Here is a 19926-nt window from a genome sequence, read left to right as displayed (position 1 = left end):
CTGTTAAAGCGCTTTATAAATAAAGTTGGATTGGATTGGATTAGGTATAGCAACATGCTTTTATTATAGCAATATATATAGAGAGAAACCATCATTTAGAAACCATAATAATAACTGGAACTGTTATTATATAGTCACCAATGACAGAAACAGACTGGTATATAGAGGATCGCTTTTGTTTGTATTTATTTGCACAAAACAGACACTTGCATGGATTTGTACACACACACACACACACACACACACACACACACACACACACACACACACACATTTTGCAAGACAGAACAGCCATTGTGCGCACTTGAGATGAAAAGAAAACAAATGTGTTCTCAAAGACCCTCAAGAAGAAAGCTGTAAATGAAAACATCAAAAGTAATGAGTTGATAAAACAGCATAATGACATGAATCATAAACATTTAATGGAATAACAAGGAACAACTCAAACAAGCAACTATCCCTGCCAACTATTAAGCTGATTAGGGAGAGCTGACAATGCACTTCTATTGTACTTCAGTACAATTTTATTGAGCCCTATTTCTTTTTAATTCAAAGGAACACTAGATAAATACATGGTTAGATAACGCAGTGTCGATACGCACCACGGTCTCATCAGAACACGTAAAGAAAGTACGACCACAGGAAGAAAGATGAATAATGTACGTTATGTTATAGCCATAAGTAATATATTTACGTTTTTGTATCGGCAAAAGGTCAAAAGAGATCACGGCGCCCGGGAGTCAAACCAAAGAGATTACGGAGCCCGGGAGTCGAACCAACAGTGATTGTGGCCACTAGCAAGGGCTCTCAACACTAGACTAAGCCACCCACCCACCCTGATACAAACACAGCAATACTATGATGATGGTTCATTTAAATGTTTAACGGTTATGGTTAAGAAAATTTGAATTATGGTTATGGGTAGTTTAGGGTTAAGGTTAATGTTAGTTTAAGTGTCTCGGTAGTCTTGAGGTAAAGGCACTTGCCTCTCAATGCGAGCGCCCTGGGTTTGGGAACTCGAGCATTTCCTGAAAACACTAAAAGTGAAAAAAATATCTATATGCAATATAATGTACTTATTTGTAATACGTACATCTTCGTAAATACGTCATTACTTATGGCTATAACATAACGTACAATAAGTACCTTTTTCTTGCGGTCGTATTTTATTGACATAATTTGAAGCGAGATCGGGCTGCTATACATAACAGCAGCTATAGTGTCTACTGTACACTGTGCATCAATTCTCGCCAGCAGTAAAAGGGTTAACTTGCCCCAGATCCACACATTAACATTCATTATCATCATCTTGTCTTCTCCCCAAGATACCATTAGCCTACACTGCAGTACCCACTTTCTCTCTCCTAACCCCCCCCCCCCCTTACGGGTGCTTCTTTGCCTGTACCTCAAACTGTGATATGTCCTGTAAACCAAAACCTACGCTACTATAACGATATACCAAAGTTAATATCCTCTCCCCTCCCAAAGCTACACTGCTATAACGATATACCAAAGTTAATATCCTCTCCCCTCCCAAACCTACGCTACTATAACGATATACCAAAGTTAATATCCTCTCCCCTCCCAAACCTACGTTGCTATAACGATATACCAAAGTTAATATCCTCTCCCCTCCCAAAGCTACACTGCTATAACGATATACCAAAGTTAATATCCTCTCCCCTCCCAAAGCTACACTGCTATAACGATATACCAAAGTTAATATCCTCTCCCCTCCCAAAGCTACACTGCTATAACGATATACCAAAGTTAATATCCTCTCCCCTCCCAAAGCTACACTACTATAACGATATACCAAAGTTAATATCCTCTCCCCTCCCAAAGCTACACTGCTATAACGATATACCAAAGTTAATATCCTCTCCCCTCCCAAAGCTACACTACTATAACGATATACCAAAGTTAATATCCTCTCCCCTCCCAAAGCCACACTGCTATGATATACCAAAGTAATATCCTCTAAAGCTACACTACTAGAACGATATACCAAAGTAATATCCTCTAAACCTACACTACTATAACGATATACCAAAGTTAATATCCTCTCCCCTCCCAAACCTACACTACTAGAACTATATACCAAAGCAATATCCTCTAGTCTAAATGATGACGATTCTGACTTCAGTTATTTTGTATGTTACAAGACACTTTTAAGTTTAAGTCAAGCACTTTCATATATCGTTAGCCTCATGGCATAATTGTCTAAGTAATTTTTTGGCCAAATTGATATTTCTGCCTAACTCTACTCTCCTCACACTGCTGCACCACCCTGGCTTAGTGGCTGTGTCCTCAGCCAATCAGAACATTGTTATTTTAAGAATCCCTTTCTGCCTAACTCACTCGTGTGACTTGTGCCAAAATTAGTTTTTTTCTTCTTTTCCGAAAGTCTTGAAAAATGACTTAGGCAATTATGCTATGAGGCTAACGATATGTTATGTTTAAGTTTAAGTCAAGCACTTTGATATGTTATGTTGTCTGTTTAAGAAAGAGTGCCATAAATGATTTTATTGAAAAAATAAGAATCGTGTGAGAGAATCGTGATCTCAATTCTTAGAGAGAAAAATCGTGATTCACAGTCGAACAAGAATCGCCAAGCCCTATCCACAACTGTGCTTCACTGTATCCAAGTAAATGCTAGCCCCTTTCATGACTGCTGATGCACACCTTGCTTTGAATACAGCAGTCACGTGCTCCACCTTACTAGCCATGGGAACATTCACCCTGAAGCACTGGTTATTTACGAACGGTTCGTTCTAAATTTATCACAGAGAAATTTCAAAGGTACTCACAGTTGCACGAGGGTTTCACACACAAAAGCGGGGTGGTTTGAAAGCTCGGCGTTGCTAATAAACATTTACCGTACTTTTCGGACTATAAGCCGCGGCTTTTTCCCCCATTTTTCGACCCTGCGGCTTATATAACGGTGCGGCTTATATGTGGACCAAACCCGAAAATGTAAAAATCTTGCTTTTTTTACTGCATTGAAATGTTATTTATCTGTTCCCTTATTTGCTCAACTTAATACAACTTGTAAATGAGTTAATTCTTGTTATTTGTCCGACAGTATTGTGTCCCAATGCTGGTGGAAAGACTACAAACGAGAAGCTGGGTGTGGTCTGTGCGGGTGCACTTAGCGAGGCGTTAACACACAAGAATAGCGTATAACATATTACCAATAACATATGGTAATTAAACATTAAAACACCTGCGGCTTATAGTCCAGTGCGGCTTATATATGTACACATCATTCAATTTAGCTGCTGCGGCTTATAGTCAGGTGCGGCTTATAGTGCGAAAAGTACGGTAATTTTTTTTATAAGCGAGTACAAATCACAGAGAGCAGCGTTGCATGAAAATGGATTTGTCTCTTCTTCCGCATTTTGACATGCCGGAGCGCTGTGATTGGCTTCTTCTCTTCTTCTGCTTTGTCACATGCCTGGTGCGCCCAGCAATCACAGCGCTCCGGCATGTCAAAATGCGGAAGAAGAGACAAATCCATTTTCATGCAACGCTGCTCTTGGTGATTTTTACTCGTTTATAAAAAATATTTAAAATGTTTATTAGCAACGGCGAGCTTTCAAACCACCCCGCTTTTGTGTGTGAAACCCTCGTGCAGCTGTGAGTACATTTGAAATTTCTCTGTGATAAATTTAGGACGAACCGTTCGTAAATAACCAGTGCTTCAGGGTGAATGTTCCCATGGTTAGTAAGGTGGAGCAAGTGACTGCTGTATTCAAAGCAAGGCGTGCATCAGCAGTCACGAAAGGGGCTAAGTAAATGCCTGCACCAGTGCACCTTTATCCCAACGTCTGCCGTCCCCCAGGTACTACCACCACCTGTTCTCTCACTACCTGCCGCCCTCGCTGCGCACTCTGGTGGATCGCACCTCCAACTGCGAGGACATCCTGATGAACTTCCTGGTTTCCGCCGTGACGCACCTGCCGCCCGTCAAAGTAGCCCAAAGGAAGCAGTACAAAGAGTTGCCGAGCCCTCAGGTTAGCAAGCGTTCCTCCTCGTTGGCTTTTCATTTGCTTCCAGAAATCTGTATTTCGCACTTGATTTATTTAGATTTTCTTTAATTAAGTAGCGCAGGCCGTTTACTTAATGTTAAATGTTACTTACTAAGTTATGTTTTTGTAGGTTTTTTATTGATTTTTGCTACCGGGCAGTCCGGTAGAGAGAGAGAGAGAGGAAATGGGAGATAGACCGGGGAAGACATTCGGCAAAGATCACCGGGTCTGGGAGTCGAACCCGGGTCGTAGTGCTGTATGCAGTGCGCCACAGGCCGTTTACTTTTACTTGTTTATTGGGACGACGACAGACAACATTTATTATCTGGGGTATTAATTAAAGCACTGACACAGTAGCATGTGAGATGCGCTGCTCAATACTGCTTTACACACACACTGCATAATGGGGATAAAAACAGGCATTTATTGGCACTGAACAGATATGAAAACAAACTTGAATGCCTATCCTGTCAGGACTGCATGTAAGGCCCAGCTTGAGGAATCGCCAGTTCATACAATTAAACCCTTTGCAGTGAAGAACTCTCGCTTTAACGTGTTAGACGGCCCATGTATAGGGAGGGAGGTGTAGTCTGACGTCACTGGTTGTTCCACCCGTATAGGGATTTATCATTGGGGAAAATGTATTATCGGCTATTGTAATAATTCTGCCTCATGAATATTGGCAAGCTTTCCATTTTTGCACAAAATGAGTTCCCTTCTATCACTAACTTTATTGTTTGAGGATTTTTGGTTGAAATAAAGTTACCGGTAGTTATAACGTTTTTAATTTGTCGTAGAAATAAAACTACACTTACCAGTAGAACGCCTGTGGTTCAGTGCTGTCGCCTAATACAGCCAGGAGTCTACACTGTGGTGTCGTCAGTGTAGTTCCTCGGTGAACGAAAATTACTTTTACGATTAATTGCGAATGTTTTCATGTTGAGCTCTAGATTGTGGATGAATACACACAGAAAGGTCACACCATGCCAATGTTCATGCTTTAAAAACGAGACGATTTAGAAATGGGTCCATTGGAAATACATGGCAATTTCAAGGAGGGTGGACCCCGCGCGGGAAACACCAATGACGTAACCACTACACCTCCCTATTTGCAGTTGTGAAGCCAGTCCAAGTCACTTGGGAGTGTGAACATGATATATCACGAGAAAGTACTCGACCTCTTCCATCTTTAACGATGAACCCCCCCCCCCCCCCCCCCCCCCCCCCCTTCGCACACGAGGAGCAGCGATGGAGAGAGAAGCCTCCCTGTACAAACTCATCTGTTCTCTTCTCTTCTCCCCTCTCCAGGGTACGAAGATGGCTCCGTGGGCCAACCCGGAGCACTTTAACCAGAGGCAGGAGTGCGTGAACAGTTTCGCCAGCTGGTTTGGCTACATGCCCCTGGTCCACTCACAGTTCCGCCTGGACCCCGTGCTCTTCAAGGATCAGGTGTCCGTCCTCCGCAAGAAGTACAAAGACCTGGAGAGGGCGTGAAGCCCGACGGACTGACGGGAGCCGGGCTGAGAGGAATGGAGACGTGCAGATCGATGACAGGCTATGGGGGAAAGATTTCCCCTGCCTGTCTGTCTGTGATTTCAGGCAGACGGATAGATGGATGGACCAACAGGGAAATGAGTCGGGTTTACGTCTCGTCTGCGATACGGACAGAGACTTGCAGACTGGTCTGTGTGTGAGATATGGACATAAAAAATACAGTGGACAGACAGACCCTGGTGGACTGATCTGCAGACGAGGAAAAGAGATATTTAAAAAGGGGAGCAGGGGCCGCAAGGAGAACCCCCCCCCCCCCCCCCCCCCCCTGGCCCTCTGCAGGTCTGACGAGACATGCTATTGGAGGAAGCTTTGTTAGGAGCCTTATAACGGGCCCTGTGGTCGGGTCTCTTGCTGAGAATGGACAATCTCTACTGAAGAAAACAATAAGCTATGGAGCACGTGTGAACAGTTGACGTCCAGTGCCACCGTGACAATGGGGAGGGATGGTGGGACCATGCGGTCCGGCCGCCAGATGTGTCTCGACGTCAACAGCGGGTAGGAGAGAGCGCGCCAAGCGAAACGGATCATTTCACACCACGATGTAACTGTAAAAACCAATAAAGATATTTCTAAATGCAAATGCTAACTCCTATGAGGCGATGATTTCGCAATGCCATACATACAGTGGCATCGAGCGTGTGGTCTCCCCTTTACACAAGGGGTTAATGAACCGGAGTGAAGTATCTTAAGACGTGGGATGAAGAGAAACTCTGGAGTTGATCAGTCATCAATGGGTTGAGTTACTTATAACTTTACACAGGTTGTTGGCACAATGGGTCGACAGTATAGCCCACTGCACTTCCGTGTTACATCTATATGAATTGAAAATGGGGGACCCTGATGTAAACAAGACAAATGTCTTTCTCAGGTCTGCATCCCCTTAACAATTGTGTGTATTGAGCCGTACTGTATTGTACCCATTCTGCAATCTGTTAAATAAAGTTTTCATTCATTGATGGAGCTTGTGAGGGGGAAGGGGATAAAGTGAATGAATGTTGATTAGAGCGCATGCGCAATTACCCAGGGAGTGGATGTGACTATAGCTCGGCAGAGAAAGTGCCGATCGACTTGGGGTTGGTCTTTCCGTGTTGCAGAGACTCAGGCGTATATATCTATTGGATCACGTCTCAAGCTCCCCCTACAACCACTTACGTCAAGGCTCTAATCAGCATTCATTGATTTGATCGCGCTCTCTCCCATCAGCTCAAAGTACCAGAAGTGTTGCGGTGGTCTATAACGGATTTCATTTCAAAGTAACTTTGTCAACCCAGAGTGTAAAGACCATCCGTGCTGAAGTGCTCATCAAGACACAAGTTCACAGAGTGGATCAAGTATCCATGATTCCAATGCAGAGTAACGCAAATGGAGGAGTCAATTTCAACAGTGTGTAACACAGGGGGTTCCCACAGACATTGCACAAAGAAATTCAAGGACTTTCAAGTACCTTCCCAAGCACTATATTTCATTTTAAAAGGGCATTTAAAAGGATACAATTCACATTTAAATGTGATCGTGGATCGGATCCAATATTTAGCTTAAAACCAATTTCCGACAATTAGTTACACTTTAGATTAAAAGAAAATGCTATTTCTTGATTCAGAACAATTGATGGACAAAACTTTCAATGCGAATGGTTGATTTTAATTCCAATTACTTTTTAAGCACCTAGTTAAAAAAATTGGCTGTTTTCAAGGAATTCCAGGCCTAGACTTTTTTTGGTCAAAAATCAAGCACTTTGAGGACCTTGTGCGAACCCTGGTAATATTCATCTAGTTCCAAAGCAGTGCTAGCTCACCAGAAAAGCAGTGCTAGCTCACCAGAAAAGCAGTGCTAGCTCACCAGAAAAGCAGTGCTAGCTCACCAGAAAAGCAGTGCTAGCTCACCAGAAAAGCAGTGCTAGCTCACCAGAAAAGCAGTGCTAGCTCACCAGAAAAACAGTGCTAGCTCACCAGAAAAACATGCCATGGAACCTCTATTTGGCACAACTTAAGACTGTAGCAGCATCTGTAATGTGTGTAGTGTGTTTTACAACATAAAAACAACATGTAGGCCTCTATCCACTATTTACTGTGTAAATTGGTAGCCGCAAGTAAAAGGTTTACAACATACTCCTTGAGACTTTATTAGAAAGGACAAGGGATTTGGTTTTAACGTTTATTTAGTAGAAAAAGGACCCAGAAATGTATTTATCCCGCGTTCACAGATAGAAAAATAAATTCACCGGCATGCAAGTCTCAACGCCCTGGAGGTAAACACGTGTGTTGCCTAGCACTCAGAAAGCTTCTCTCATTACCGACACACACGCGCGCGCGCACACACACACACAAACACACACAAACACACACAGGCAACCACCCGAGATACATAGCTGCCTACGGGCTCATTGAGTTCAGAAGCCCATACCAGGTGAGACTAGTGTTTGTAGCACACAGAAATAATGGAAGTGAATGTCCCAACTGTTCCCAATACCGCGAGCACTGACGTCAGATCATTGTGCTCTCCAGAGGAAAGGAATGATAACGAATTCAACTGAACTCTGCGGGTTTCAACATATATATATACGATACGCTGTGTATAAAAAAATAAAGACAAAATGAAGTGTTCACAAACTCAATCTGAATGTTCATGGTACTATAAAAACAATTCAAATAAGGTCAAAATGTAAATAAAAAGGAATTAAGAGAAGTAAAAAAACCCAGAGGAGCGTTTTTTTACGAGGAGCCCAGAGCAGTCGGTCGCCGCCGTGCAGGAAGAACGGCCCTCCGTGTTTAAAAAAAACACCTGGGATCCTCGACGGGAGATATGGTCCAGAGGGTTTGGAGTGGAGTGTTAGTGTGGTAACCCAACCCCCCCCCCCCCTTCTTGATTCCCTCTTTCTGTCTCTTTGCCTAATCCCCATACATGAGGTGAGGCGAGGATCCTCCCAGCCAACCCCAGGGCTGTACAAGAGCGACCCGACGACGAGTGAAAAAAAACTACAAGACGCTCGAGAGTTCCAACGTGTAAAGGTCACCGATTAAACACCGGTCTAGACATGGGAGGTCAGAGGTCAAGTCGGGGTGTCATCCTCTGATCCCAGGGCGGATACTTGAACTCGACTGTATAGACCTCTCAAAAGTGTTGAAACGAACAGTGCTTTCTTTCCCCTCCTCCTCCTCGTTCACCAGTACTTCTGCCCTTCGACGCGCAGACGGGGGGTGAGAGGTAGAGAGACGTTTCTACATGAGGATTATACGTTTGTTAAAATTCACTTCTTTTTAAGAGCCGTGACGTCGCAAGAACTTAGGGAGCGGATGCTGCAAGAGCCTGCGTGAACCACAGACAAAGCTAGGGGGCGATCTTTTAATAACCCACTCATTTTCCCATAGCCTATATAATAGTAATAACATGGAGAGAGCCGGGTGGATCCGGAATTACGACTCGTGCGGAATGAGGTCTATTTTGGCAATCGGTATCTCCATATATATATATATGTCTGTCCGAAGAGGTGGCGTGGGGCGAAGTGGATGACATCACTTCCTGAGCGTGAGCATGGCGTTCACGTCCCACAGCAGGTTCCTCATCTGGTCCATCAGGACCTTCATCTCCTGGTTCTTCAGACGCACCTTCTGCGGAGGGGACAACAGAGAGCAGGATCAGAGGACCGCCGGGGACAGCTAACAAGCCAGGCTTCCTTTTTATGTTAGTATCACAAAGTGAACCATTCTATCCTACAATGTTCTAACAGCCTAGCCGACAGGCTTCCTTTATTGTTAGTATTACAAAGTGAACCGTTCTGCCGACAGCCAAGACGTGTGAATTTGTAACGTTTTTAATCGCCGTGGCTTTTACGGCGTCACAAGTTAACAAACATAAAAGATAAGATATTCCTTTATTGATCCCCCTGGGGAAATGCAGGCATCATAGCAGCATGGGGGAGGGGGGGGGGTACAGGTACATGGTAATAGTAGAAGACAATACTAGCCAGGTAATAAAGTTATAGTACAGTAGAAAAGTTGAAATAGGCAGTGTAAACAATATAATAATAATAATACATTTTATTTGTATAGCGCTTTTCAATGACCCAAAGATATATAATGAACTCTTGAGTATACGCATATGTAATCAGTGTAATCAAGGTGCAGATGAGGGTCTGTATGCCCTATCAGTTATATTATGCATTACAATAAATATAGTTACAATGGATACTAGAATCACTGTATGAGTAAGTAAGTATACACACAGGTGCAGTATGCATAGGGTACATATGGCGGTAAGGTACCGTTTAGGTGGGAGTCAGACACACTCAGTGATCAGACATTCCTAGTAGTTCTTGAGTATAAGAATGCATATTTAGATTTTGTCAACGTAGGATCCAAAAGAAGGTTGGGTCCTCCCTCTCCTTATTTTGGGAGGCATGATGATGCAAGCTCATAGAAATGCACAGATACTCATACTGGTATCAGGCTAAAACATTGTAAATGTTTACAGATTACAGATATAACTGATTAAGTCGACAAAGCCCTCGACTATTAGTCGCCTAAGAATGTCTTTAGAGAAGGACACTGCTGACTGTGGCTGTGTCTGAAAATCCTCAGTACCTCTACACAATCAGGCAGAAGCCACTAGCCCTGCTACCCACACTCTACGATTTTAGAAAACTACTGTAAAGTAGGTTAGTAGGTCAAAAATCGGCTCCCACGGTGCAGTAGAGAAGTTACGTTTACGTAAACAAAACAAAGAAAACCCACACGTTTCATGTGATTAGTGTCAACGGTAAGCGATGTGCATGATCTAACTTGGTTGGGAGTTGCATCGTTTGTGATGAACAGACTGAAGAAATCAACTTAGGCCCGTCGTCCACATGGGGATTTAAATTGGCCACTTCCATGACATTGAAGTGGTAGAGTACATCACAGAACTCACATCTTTCATTGTCTTCTTCTGGAGTAAAAGATAACTTCCTGAGGGTAACCATGCTACATGTACTGAATAAAAACCTGGATGACAGTAGATTACCGAAGGCGCACCCAAACAATGCCTACTCAATAGAGATGTCCGATATTGGCATTGAAATGTAATATCGGAAATTAGCTGTATTTAATTTTTTTTTAGGGATGTCGGATATTATCGGCCTACCGATATTGGCATTAAAATTTGATATCGGAAATGATCGGTATCGGTTTTCAAAACATTTATTTAACCTTTATTTACCCAGGCAAGCAAGTAAGAACTAATTCTGATTTTATTTATTGTCAAAAGTATGCATAATGTTGTGTTAATTCCACGACAAGAGATGTGTAATGTTAATTACCTGAAATTATTCCATTTGGGGGGGGGGGAGGGGACCCTGCATATATCGGTATCGGAAATTAAGAGTTGGACAATATCGGTATATCGGTAAAAAAGCCAATATCGAGCATCCCTAATTTTTTTATTTGAATTTAAATTTTATTTAACCTTTATTTACCCAGGCAAGCGCGTAAGAACACGTTCTTATATACAAAAGTAGCCTGAACAAAAAGCAAAAGCCTTTTGAGGGAAGAGGGGGATGGGGGGGCTGCAACAAAACAGTATACAAGGAAAATTACAATAAATAAAGGAGAGAAGGAAAGAGAAAGGGAGAGTGAGAACCAGAGGGGGAGAGAGAAGAAAAGGGGAGATGCACAGATAATGTTTACATTTAGAATGCCTTGTTGAATGCATCCAGTGAAATGAACACATCAATGCATACTTTTATTGTCAAAAGTATGCATAATGTTGTGTTAATTCTACGACGGAAAATGGATTATCGGCTATTGTAATAATTCTGCCTCGTGAACATTGGCAAGCTTTCCATTTTTACACATAATGATGAGTTCCCGTCTATCACTAAGATTATTGTTTAAGCATTTTTGGTTGAAATAAAATTATAATGTAATTATTTTACGATTAATTGCTAATTGTTTCATGTTGAGCTATAGATTGTGGATGAATAGACACAGAAAGGTGCACCATGCCGATGTTCATGCTTTATTTGTTTTAAACGAGACGATTTAGAAATGTGTCCATTGGAAATACATTGCAATTTCAAGCGCGGTGGACCGGCCGGAAACAACAATGACGTAACCACTTCGGTATAAGAGCCAAAACATCCCTACTACTCAACCATCAGAAATACTGCACCTCTGTACTGAGAGGGGGGGGCAGACACGCACCTCTAGCACCTCCTGTCTCTCCTGGTAGACGGCAGGACTGCAGGACTCCACCTTGATGATGGGAGCGACCTCCTCTGCGACATACGGCACCAGCTGGGGAAATGGAATACAAATGTATATTAATATAATATAAATAATAATGATGGCAAATGGCTGCATTTATAAATGTTACTAGATTTTTATTGATTTTTGCTACCAGGCAGTCCGGTAGAGAGAGAGAGAGAGAGAGAGAGAGAGAGAGAGAGAGGAGGAATGGGAGATAGACCGGGGAAGACATTCTGCAAAGATCACCGGGTCCGGGAGTCGAACCCGGGTCGGCCGTGTTGCACCGTGGTGCTGTATGCGGTGCGCCACTCGGGCGCCCCAAATGGCTGCATTTATATAGAGCTTTTATCCAAAGCGCTTTACAATTTTGTTCCTCACATTTGACCCATTCACTCACACATCCACACACCGACGGCGGTGGGCGACCGTGCAAGGTGCCAACCTGCTCATCGGGAGCAATTTGGGGGGTGGTTAAGTGTCTTGCTCAAGGACACTTTGCCCCGAGAGGAGTGGGGGAATTGAACCGGGAACCTCTGGATTACCAGACGACTGCTCTACCTCCCGAGCAAACACAGACAAGAGAGGTTGGGAGGTTTCACACCTTGCTTTCTAACCGTCTTAAGTGTCTCTAGAACTCCCGTCTGTCGGTTGGTTGGTTGGAGGCTGAGATGTGGCAGGGAGGTCAAGCGAGCAAGCGTGTGTGTGTTCATGCCAATTGGCTAAAAGGGGGAGTGGCCTGTCACAAAAAAGTTGCAGATATTGCAAACTGAAGCTCGTTTCAGACCACTGCACAGCACTTATTTAACATGCTTAAATACGGCGCTGGAAGCAGAGCACAATCGATACAGTAGAGAACTTCCACACACTTACTCCACGGGAAAAGGTCACTTTATTAAATAGTAGGGCTGCAACGATTAGTCGACATAATCGACGACGTCGATTATAAAAAATCGTCGACGAGGAATTGCTGCGTCGATTAGTCATCAAATTTTTTTTAAATTAAAATATTATATATATATATATTTTTTTTTGCACTACCTATCTTTGTGAAAGTGGCTTCTCAGCTCTGGTCCAGCCAGCTGAAGACTTCTTAGCTTAACATAACAGACCAACAGTAAGTTTGGGGGAACTAATGGGATAAGTGGGGATGTTGTTTGGTCCTGACAAGAGTCTCAAAGCAACTCTGAGGTCATTCAATGTCCAATCTGTTCCTCTGCTCTGTCTTCAGCTGGACCAGAGCTGAGAAGCCACTTTCACAAAGATAGGTAGTGCAAAAAAAAATATATATATATATATTTTTTATATATATATATATATATATATAGGTAATTGTTTTTCGATTAGTCGACTAATCGAAAAAATAATCGACAGATTAGTCGACTACCAAAATAGTCATTAGTTGCAGCCCTATTAAATAGGCTGCTGAGCTTGCAGTTGGATACCTATTAACATTGTGTTACGTTAACACACCCCTACTGTACTGCTGTATATACTTGCATAAACAATCAAAACATACTTGTTCATACTTCCCTGATTCATACACTTTGCACATAACTGCACAATTGCACAGCCTTGCCAAGTATCCCATCACACTGTATTGTTATTTCATTCTAATTAGTGTGTATACTTGACCACATCTTGCCAAGTTGTACATCCCTGGCCTATTCCTATTTAATTTTTTTTTTACTTATAATTGTACTATATTCTATTGTGCTATATTTAATTTAGTTTATATCCCATTTAATTGTATTCAACCTCTTTATTTACAGTTGTACAGCCCTGGCCTATATTTTATGTCATAATTCTATTCTATTGTGCTTATAACTTAGTTCATATTTCATTTAATTTTACTCCACCTCTTTAATGTATCATCCTACTGTTAATGTCTGTCCGTTAACACATTGCCCGCCGGGGGTTATGCCCATCTCATGCCCCTCTCTGCCAGCGCTGTAAGCCTATGGAGATGTTTACCTTCTTTGCAGGGCTATAACTTTTTTAATTGTATTGCTATATTGACATTACTATGGCCCATTCAACATCGATTATCTATCGTTCAGGATGTGGGAACGTTATACTTTTTCATTCATACATTGTTGTGTTAATACCTTCTAGAATATAAGTATGTTTTTAATGTTTTCTGCTGTAATTCCAAAAACGCTAGTTATAGGCCCAAACGCATTATATAGATTATCGATTGCCGTTTCCCCCCCCATACACGCTACACCAAAAAACTCAAATGTATATGATCGGTATACATTATGCCTCATCATGCGCGGAGAAAAGGGGGGGGGTCGTTTATAATTCCCCGATCATCAGTAACTGCTTTATGTAGGTTGGGTGGATATATTGATCAGATGGTTTGCAAACAAGGTAATGCACAATCGGGTTGAAAATAACGTTATATTCCTCTTACCGTGGGCCAATGAGACTGGCGGTGAAAGATCCCAATTATACGACGCTGATCGCCTAGGTCCATTTCCGGTTTGTATGGCGCAATAAACGCCGAAATCATATAGATTATTAAGTTTAGAAAGCGATCCATTATGTACATGTCGGGAGTCCTGTAACGAGATGTGACTGCCGGATGATTTTCATCGATGCACTGATGGCACATCCTGTTTGCGAGTGTAACTCGCCTGACCATCCACCAGGCGGCGGTATTGAGCCGTCGTTGCAGTCACATCTAAGGTCCAGCTGCAGGACCGGGGGTGGGTATATGAATTATGAATGCCATGACGGAAAAAAATGAAATATTGATCTCAAAAACGCTGTACAGCGATCCTGGCAGACAACGCATTGGCGGCCAATAACGCTGGACAGCGTTTTTGGTGCTGAATGTGTTAATGACGCACCGAAAACTACCAAAGCAAATTCCTTGTATGTGTAAACTACTTGGCAATAAAATACCTCTCTGATTCTGATTCTACATCAGAGGTGATAAAGGAAACGACAGAAGGCACGGGAAGACACAGAATGAAGGAAGAGGAAAACATCCTGGAGGTTCAGCCTGTGGGCCTGAAGAGGTGTGACATGTCCTACTGGAAGGAATGAATGAAAACGTTTATTTAAAATGGACACCAGCGCTAGATTGGACCAGTCACTGTGGACAGACCAGATGTGTTGTTTTTTGCGTGTTTATAGCACAAGTGCTAGTTTTCAACACTAGTCCATTGAGGCTTTTCTAAAAGATATAATAAAATGTATAGTAAAAATACAGAATTAAAATCACAAATCAGAACAAATAGTTACCAGAGCACGAAGAGAGAAGGTGGAGAGAAGGAGAGAGAGATGTAGCAGTGAAGGTGGAGAGAAGGAGAGAGAGAAAGATGTATCAGTGGAGGTGGAGAGAAGGGGCAGCGGTGGCCTAAAAGGTTAGAGAAGCGGGTTTGTGACCGGAAGGTCGCCGGTTCGATCCCCCGGACCGGCAGGACAAATCTGGGCTGGGGAAGTTAATTAATAACTCTCTCCCATACACGCTTAACACCAACCGCTGAAGTGCCCTTGAGCAAGGCACTTAACCCCCAACTGCTGCAGTGGAGTTGCTCAGTGGCCAACGGTACGGTGTCAGAGACCCCGTCAGCTCTTTGCTAGTGTGGCCTTTTCCACCCTCACACTCCCTGTAAGTGCGTCAATGTGTGCTCCTCTGTATTTAACTGGACTCCCTTGGTAACTGGACCGGGGGGGAAAGAGGGTGGTTACGTGATAAATGATAAACTCTAGAACTCTTGTCCTGACCTCCGCCGGGCTCTCCTGGAGGTCGGAGGTCATCTCCACACATCGCTCGTAGAGGAGGCGGAGCTTGCGGAACAGCAGGGCCAGCTGACGCAGGTGTTCCTGCAGCTTTCCAAAGCGGTCCTGGTACACCACCTGGCTCTGGGTCACACCGTTAGGAAGCTAGGGGGGACGAGAGAGGGAGAGGAGAGAGAGATGAGAGAGAGACGTTAGGAAGCTAGAGGAAGAGAGAGAGACATTAGGAAGCTAGAGGAAGAGACGTTAGGAAGAGAGAGGACGAGAGAGGGAGAGAGACGTTAGGAAGAGAGAGACACAATCCTCTTTGATGTTGGATTTATACTGCAAATGGGTTTATTATTGTATCTTTCCTCCACCAACATAGCCTATATGTATGGGAAACAAATAGGGATGTCCGATATTATCGGCCGATATTGGCATTAACACTTTCAGTGCCCATGACGTCATATGATGTTTTATCAGCCCAATGCCTGAATGCCCACGACATGTATTAGCGTTTTATTTTTATTTCATATTTCATCAACCGAGTCTCCCGTTGGTACAGCAGCTCCTCCAGCAGCTCAGAATGGAAAAAAGCGCCCCCTATCGTCTATCCCTGTGTAACTGCAGGTCAGTCGCTTAGACTGACCTGGGATCAGTCGATATGTAGAGGCGGAGCCAGCTGGCTCCTTGAGCTGGCAAGCTGTCTGCTCAACATGGAAGTGATCGCGGGACGGGAATCAGCATGGAATATATATTCACAGTAGCCGATCGATAGTAGACAGTAGTGATTTATATTTGGAATGGCGATCAGGAATTGGAATAATCTTTTTGGAGAACATCTGATCTGAGGTAAGGAATCTATTTTACCAGTCTTTGGATAATCAGAGTTGTATTCGCTGAGATCTCAGCGTTTGCCCTATGTGTGTGTGTGCGATCGCTGATGAGGAAATCAGATAATCGATTTTTCAGCTCGCGTCTCCAGCGTGCATACGTACACATTAGGGGTGTAACGGTACACAAAATCCACGGTTCGGTACGTACCTCGGTTTTGAAGTCACGGTTCGGTATTATTTTCGGTGCAGTGGGGGGGGGGGGGGGGGGAATACAAAAATAAATTGCTTTTCATTTATCTATTTATTTAACTGTATTAAACAATATAAAACGAATTAGCCATAATTGACTGAGCAAACTAATGCTTACTGCTGTAACCTACTGATAACACTTAGGTAAATCTGAAGATTATTATATAGCAGATGCCTTGGAGGATAAGTCGTGGACAACTGTAGCGTGTGCTTGTTTATACATAACCCCTTTCATGACTGTGATGCTTGAATACAGGGGCAGGGCTTGCATCACAGTCATGAAAGACTAGTTTATACAGAGCTGGTGGTATTTTGCTGGCTGAAATACGGACGAGAGGGAACTAGGTAGCGGGGCTATATTACTTTTAACATGTGCTTAAACTCAGTGTTCTCGACAACGGAGTATGGTCGCAGATCTGCTGCTATAAAAACACCTATGGCGTTTGTTATTGCTTTGGCCCGGTCTGCATTAATAGCGAGATGCTGCTTGAATGCAACGGGGACAACGGAGTATGGTCGCAGACCTGCTGCTATAAAAACACCTATGGCGTTTGTTATTGCTTTGGCCCGGTCTGCATTATTATTAACAAACAACATCCGGTTAGTTGTGCACGTTATATTAGGGCCGGGGGGATTTAAGTTCAGCAAAAAAAGGTTCCATAACGTTGCAATCGCTCGGTGCACAGCGCGTACTGTACCGGAGGACCACATTGAGGCGGTACAGTACGTATCCGCGTACCGTTACACCCCTAGTACACATATACTATCGATAATCTAGCGTTTATTTGAAAACGATTCATAAATAGGCCGAAAAATTACAACGTTTTTGTGTATTCTAGAATATTCCAGTAAACGTTTTATCATGGAATCTTTATATTTTTCTTGAAAACGAGGGCCTTTAAAAATGCTAAAAAACGAAAATGAACCGATAAAAAAACAATCCGCTTCGACAATGTTGACTGGAAAACGAATCATTGATAAGCGACGGGCAGATTAGACACATAGCCATAATTTAAAACATAGATTAGGCGTTATTAACGCTAACATTGAAGTGGATGGTGGGCATTCAACCGGTAAATCAAGGTTAAGCTTGGGCTCTGAAAGTGTTCAAATGTGATATCGGAAATTATCTGTATCGGTTTTCAAAATAAACAAAAGATTTTTTTTTTACATTTATTTAACCTTTATTTACCCAGGCAAGCAAGTAAGAACAAATTCAAATTTTATTTATTGTGAAAAGTATGCATAATGTTGTGTTAATTCCACAACAAGAGATATGTAATGTTAATTACCTGAAATTATTCCGTTTTTTGGGGGGGAAACCCTGCATATATCGGTATCGGAAATTAAGAGTTGGACAATATCGGTATCGGTAAAAAAGCCAACATCGAACATCCCTAGAAACAAACAATGGACAGAGAGGCCAGTAACCTGTGTGGCTCGTGTGATCTGGAAGATCTCCATGGTGCGCGTGACAATGTCCTGGACGGTTTCCTGTCCGATGCGACAGAGGAACACCTGTGAGATCTCTCGGAGTGCTCCCTGGGGGGGCATGGGGGGCTGGCCTGGGCCCGAACTGGGGGGCATGTGTGACTGCTGCTGCTGCTGCTGCTGGGGTGGCATCGCTGCTAACCCCTTCTGAGGTAGGGGGCCCGACATCACCGTTCTGGAGAGAAAGAGGGGGGGGGGGGGGGGGGGGGGGGGTTAACTAGGAAATGAATGAATGAGTGAATGAAAACTTTATTAACAGATTGCAGAATGGGTACAATACAGTACGGCTCAATACACACAATTGTTACGTGTGTCTTGTTTGCATCAGGGTCCCCCATTTTCAATTCATAGTGTGAACAGCGGTATCTAAACACGCAGGGTGGTTTGATTGATTGATTGAAAACTGCAGAATGGGTACAGTACAGCTCAATACACACAATTGTTAAGGGGATGCAGACCAGAGACAGACTTTCGTCTCGTTTACATCAGGGTCCCCCATTTTCAATTCATATTGTGAACAGCGGTATCTAAAGACGCAGAGTGGTTTGATTGATTGAAAACTGCAGAATGGGTACAGTACAGCTCAATACATACAATTGTTAAGGGGTTGCAAGACCAGAGACAGACTTTCGTCTTGTTTACATCAGGGTCCCCCATTTTCAATTCATCAAGATCAGGGTCCCTGTTGTTCATGTAAACAAATCAGTGAGCAATGGATGGTGGGCTCGAGCGTAAACAACGAAATTAACTTTCAACCCCCAGTTTCTTTATAACTGTTAATACCGACAAAAATAATTAGCATAAAAACGAGTTCGCTATGAGCACTTCAAAAAGATAACTTTTGCAGAATCGTGAATGCAATGGCTTGCCTTGTAAACGTATTCTAAATAACTAGGTAACGTTAGATTGATTGATGTTATTAACAGATTGCAGAATGGGTACAATACAGTACGGCACAATACACACAATTGTTAAGGGGATGCAGACCAGAGAAAGACTTTCGTCTTGTTTACATCAGGGTCCCCCATTTTCAATTCATCATAACAATGAGGGAGACTAGCGTGATAACGTTAGCTTGCGTGCTAGCTAGCTGGCTAACGTTAGATATGGAAAGTTAGGTAATACTTGCCTCACTAAATCAGCGAAGTGCTTTAGCTAAATGATATTAAAAAAAAACTCCGGATCGCGGGCTCGTTGCTCAAAACTACAGCGTTAGCTGCCTAGTTATCATTGATTGTTGTTGATAAGCTCATCCTGAGTGTCTTTTTCAAAGAGCCGACCCGCGTACAGACGTCACCGTGCTAGCTACGTCACTTCCGGGTAGAGGAAAGCATGTCTCGGACAGTCTCGCGAGGAGCCACCAGGCGGAGACAAAACAGGCAGCAGCAAAGACAGATCGATCATGTCCTCTCTCACTGTAGACACATTTTCTTTTTTAATCTAGAATGATGGAAAACCGTAGAAGCGTATTTAGAATTAACTGTCTTCTTGCTCTCTCACTTGAAGTGTGTGTGGTGAAGAAATGTGTTTTGTAATAAAAAAAAAAGTCAACCAAAGAACAAGATTCTTGTACCGGATCTCCTCTCTGGTAAACAAGAATACCCTGAAGACTCTGGCAGGAGCACTCATTCAAGGGTACTACGACTATGCTTGCACCTCATGGTACCAAAGCACCTCAAAGGCACTAAAAACAAGATTAAAAACAAACATCACAAAACAAACTGGTCAGACTACTACTTGACCTTACTCCTAAAACCAGTGGAGGTTATTCCATGACAACACGTGAGGCAGTACTTCACTCATAAATTATTATTA

The 19926-nt window shown here is 43.0% G+C and overlaps 2 protein-coding genes across 3 annotated transcripts in view; one reads left to right on the top strand and one right to left on the bottom strand.

Annotated features, from left to right (window-relative positions):
• The window catches only part of LOC311226453 (exostosin-1c-like), a gene marked incomplete at its 5' end in the record, with an annotated part of 38324 nt that extends 32657 nt beyond the window's left edge, over nt 1–5667 (top strand). The window contains 2 exons of the mRNA XM_084311879.1: nt 3845–4016; nt 5340–5667. Of these exons, the coding sequence (XP_084168005.1) occupies nt 3845–4016; nt 5340–5525 (358 nt within the window). The 3' untranslated portion in view covers nt 5526–5667. The remainder of the gene's footprint in view (nt 1–3844; nt 4017–5339) is intronic.
• Nucleotides 5668–8457: 2790 nt separating this feature from the next.
• Nucleotides 8458–19380, bottom strand: LOC311227197 (mediator of RNA polymerase II transcription subunit 30). Of its 2 annotated transcripts, none has more exons than XM_084312755.1 (5): nt 19241–19380; nt 18052–18286; nt 15542–15700; nt 11762–11854; nt 8458–9193 (listed from the first exon to the last, which is right to left on the bottom strand). In XM_084312755.1, exons 2-5 carry the CDS (start codon nt 18277–18279, stop codon nt 9098–9100), a joined length of 576 nt encoding a protein of 191 aa, XP_084168881.1. In that variant the 5' UTR covers nt 18280–18286; nt 19241–19380; the 3' UTR covers nt 8458–9097. The 2 variants fall into 2 exon arrangements, with proteins under 2 accessions (XP_084168881.1, XP_084168882.1); XM_084312756.1 differs by having other exon boundaries at nt 8458–9190.
• Nucleotides 19381–19926: the final 546 nt, after the last annotated feature.

This window comes from Notolepis coatsorum (assembly GCF_963971535.1).
Source record: "Notolepis coatsorum genome assembly, chromosome: 4".
Lineage (NCBI taxonomy): Eukaryota > Metazoa > Chordata > Actinopteri > Aulopiformes > Paralepididae > Notolepis > Notolepis coatsorum.
The sequence above is the reverse complement of the archived record's forward strand: the minus strand, read 5'-3'. Positions and strand labels throughout refer to the sequence as shown.

What these genes read in the sequence shown, in the direction of transcription:
- LOC311227197 (XM_084312755.1), bottom strand. Translation starts at nt 18,279, where the DNA reads ATGTCGGGCCCCCTACCTCAGAAGGGGTTAGCAGCGATGCCACCCCAG. An exon ending in AGATCACACGAGCCACACAG is followed by an intron (nt 15,701 to 18,051) that starts GTTACTGGCCTC and finishes CGTCCCCCCTAG; the next exon opens with CTTCCTAACGGTGTGACCCA. An exon ending in TCCAGGAGAGCCCGGCGGAG is followed by an intron (nt 11,855 to 15,541) that starts GTCAGGACAAGA and finishes CCATTTCCCCAG; the next exon opens with CTGGTGCCGTATGTCGCAGA.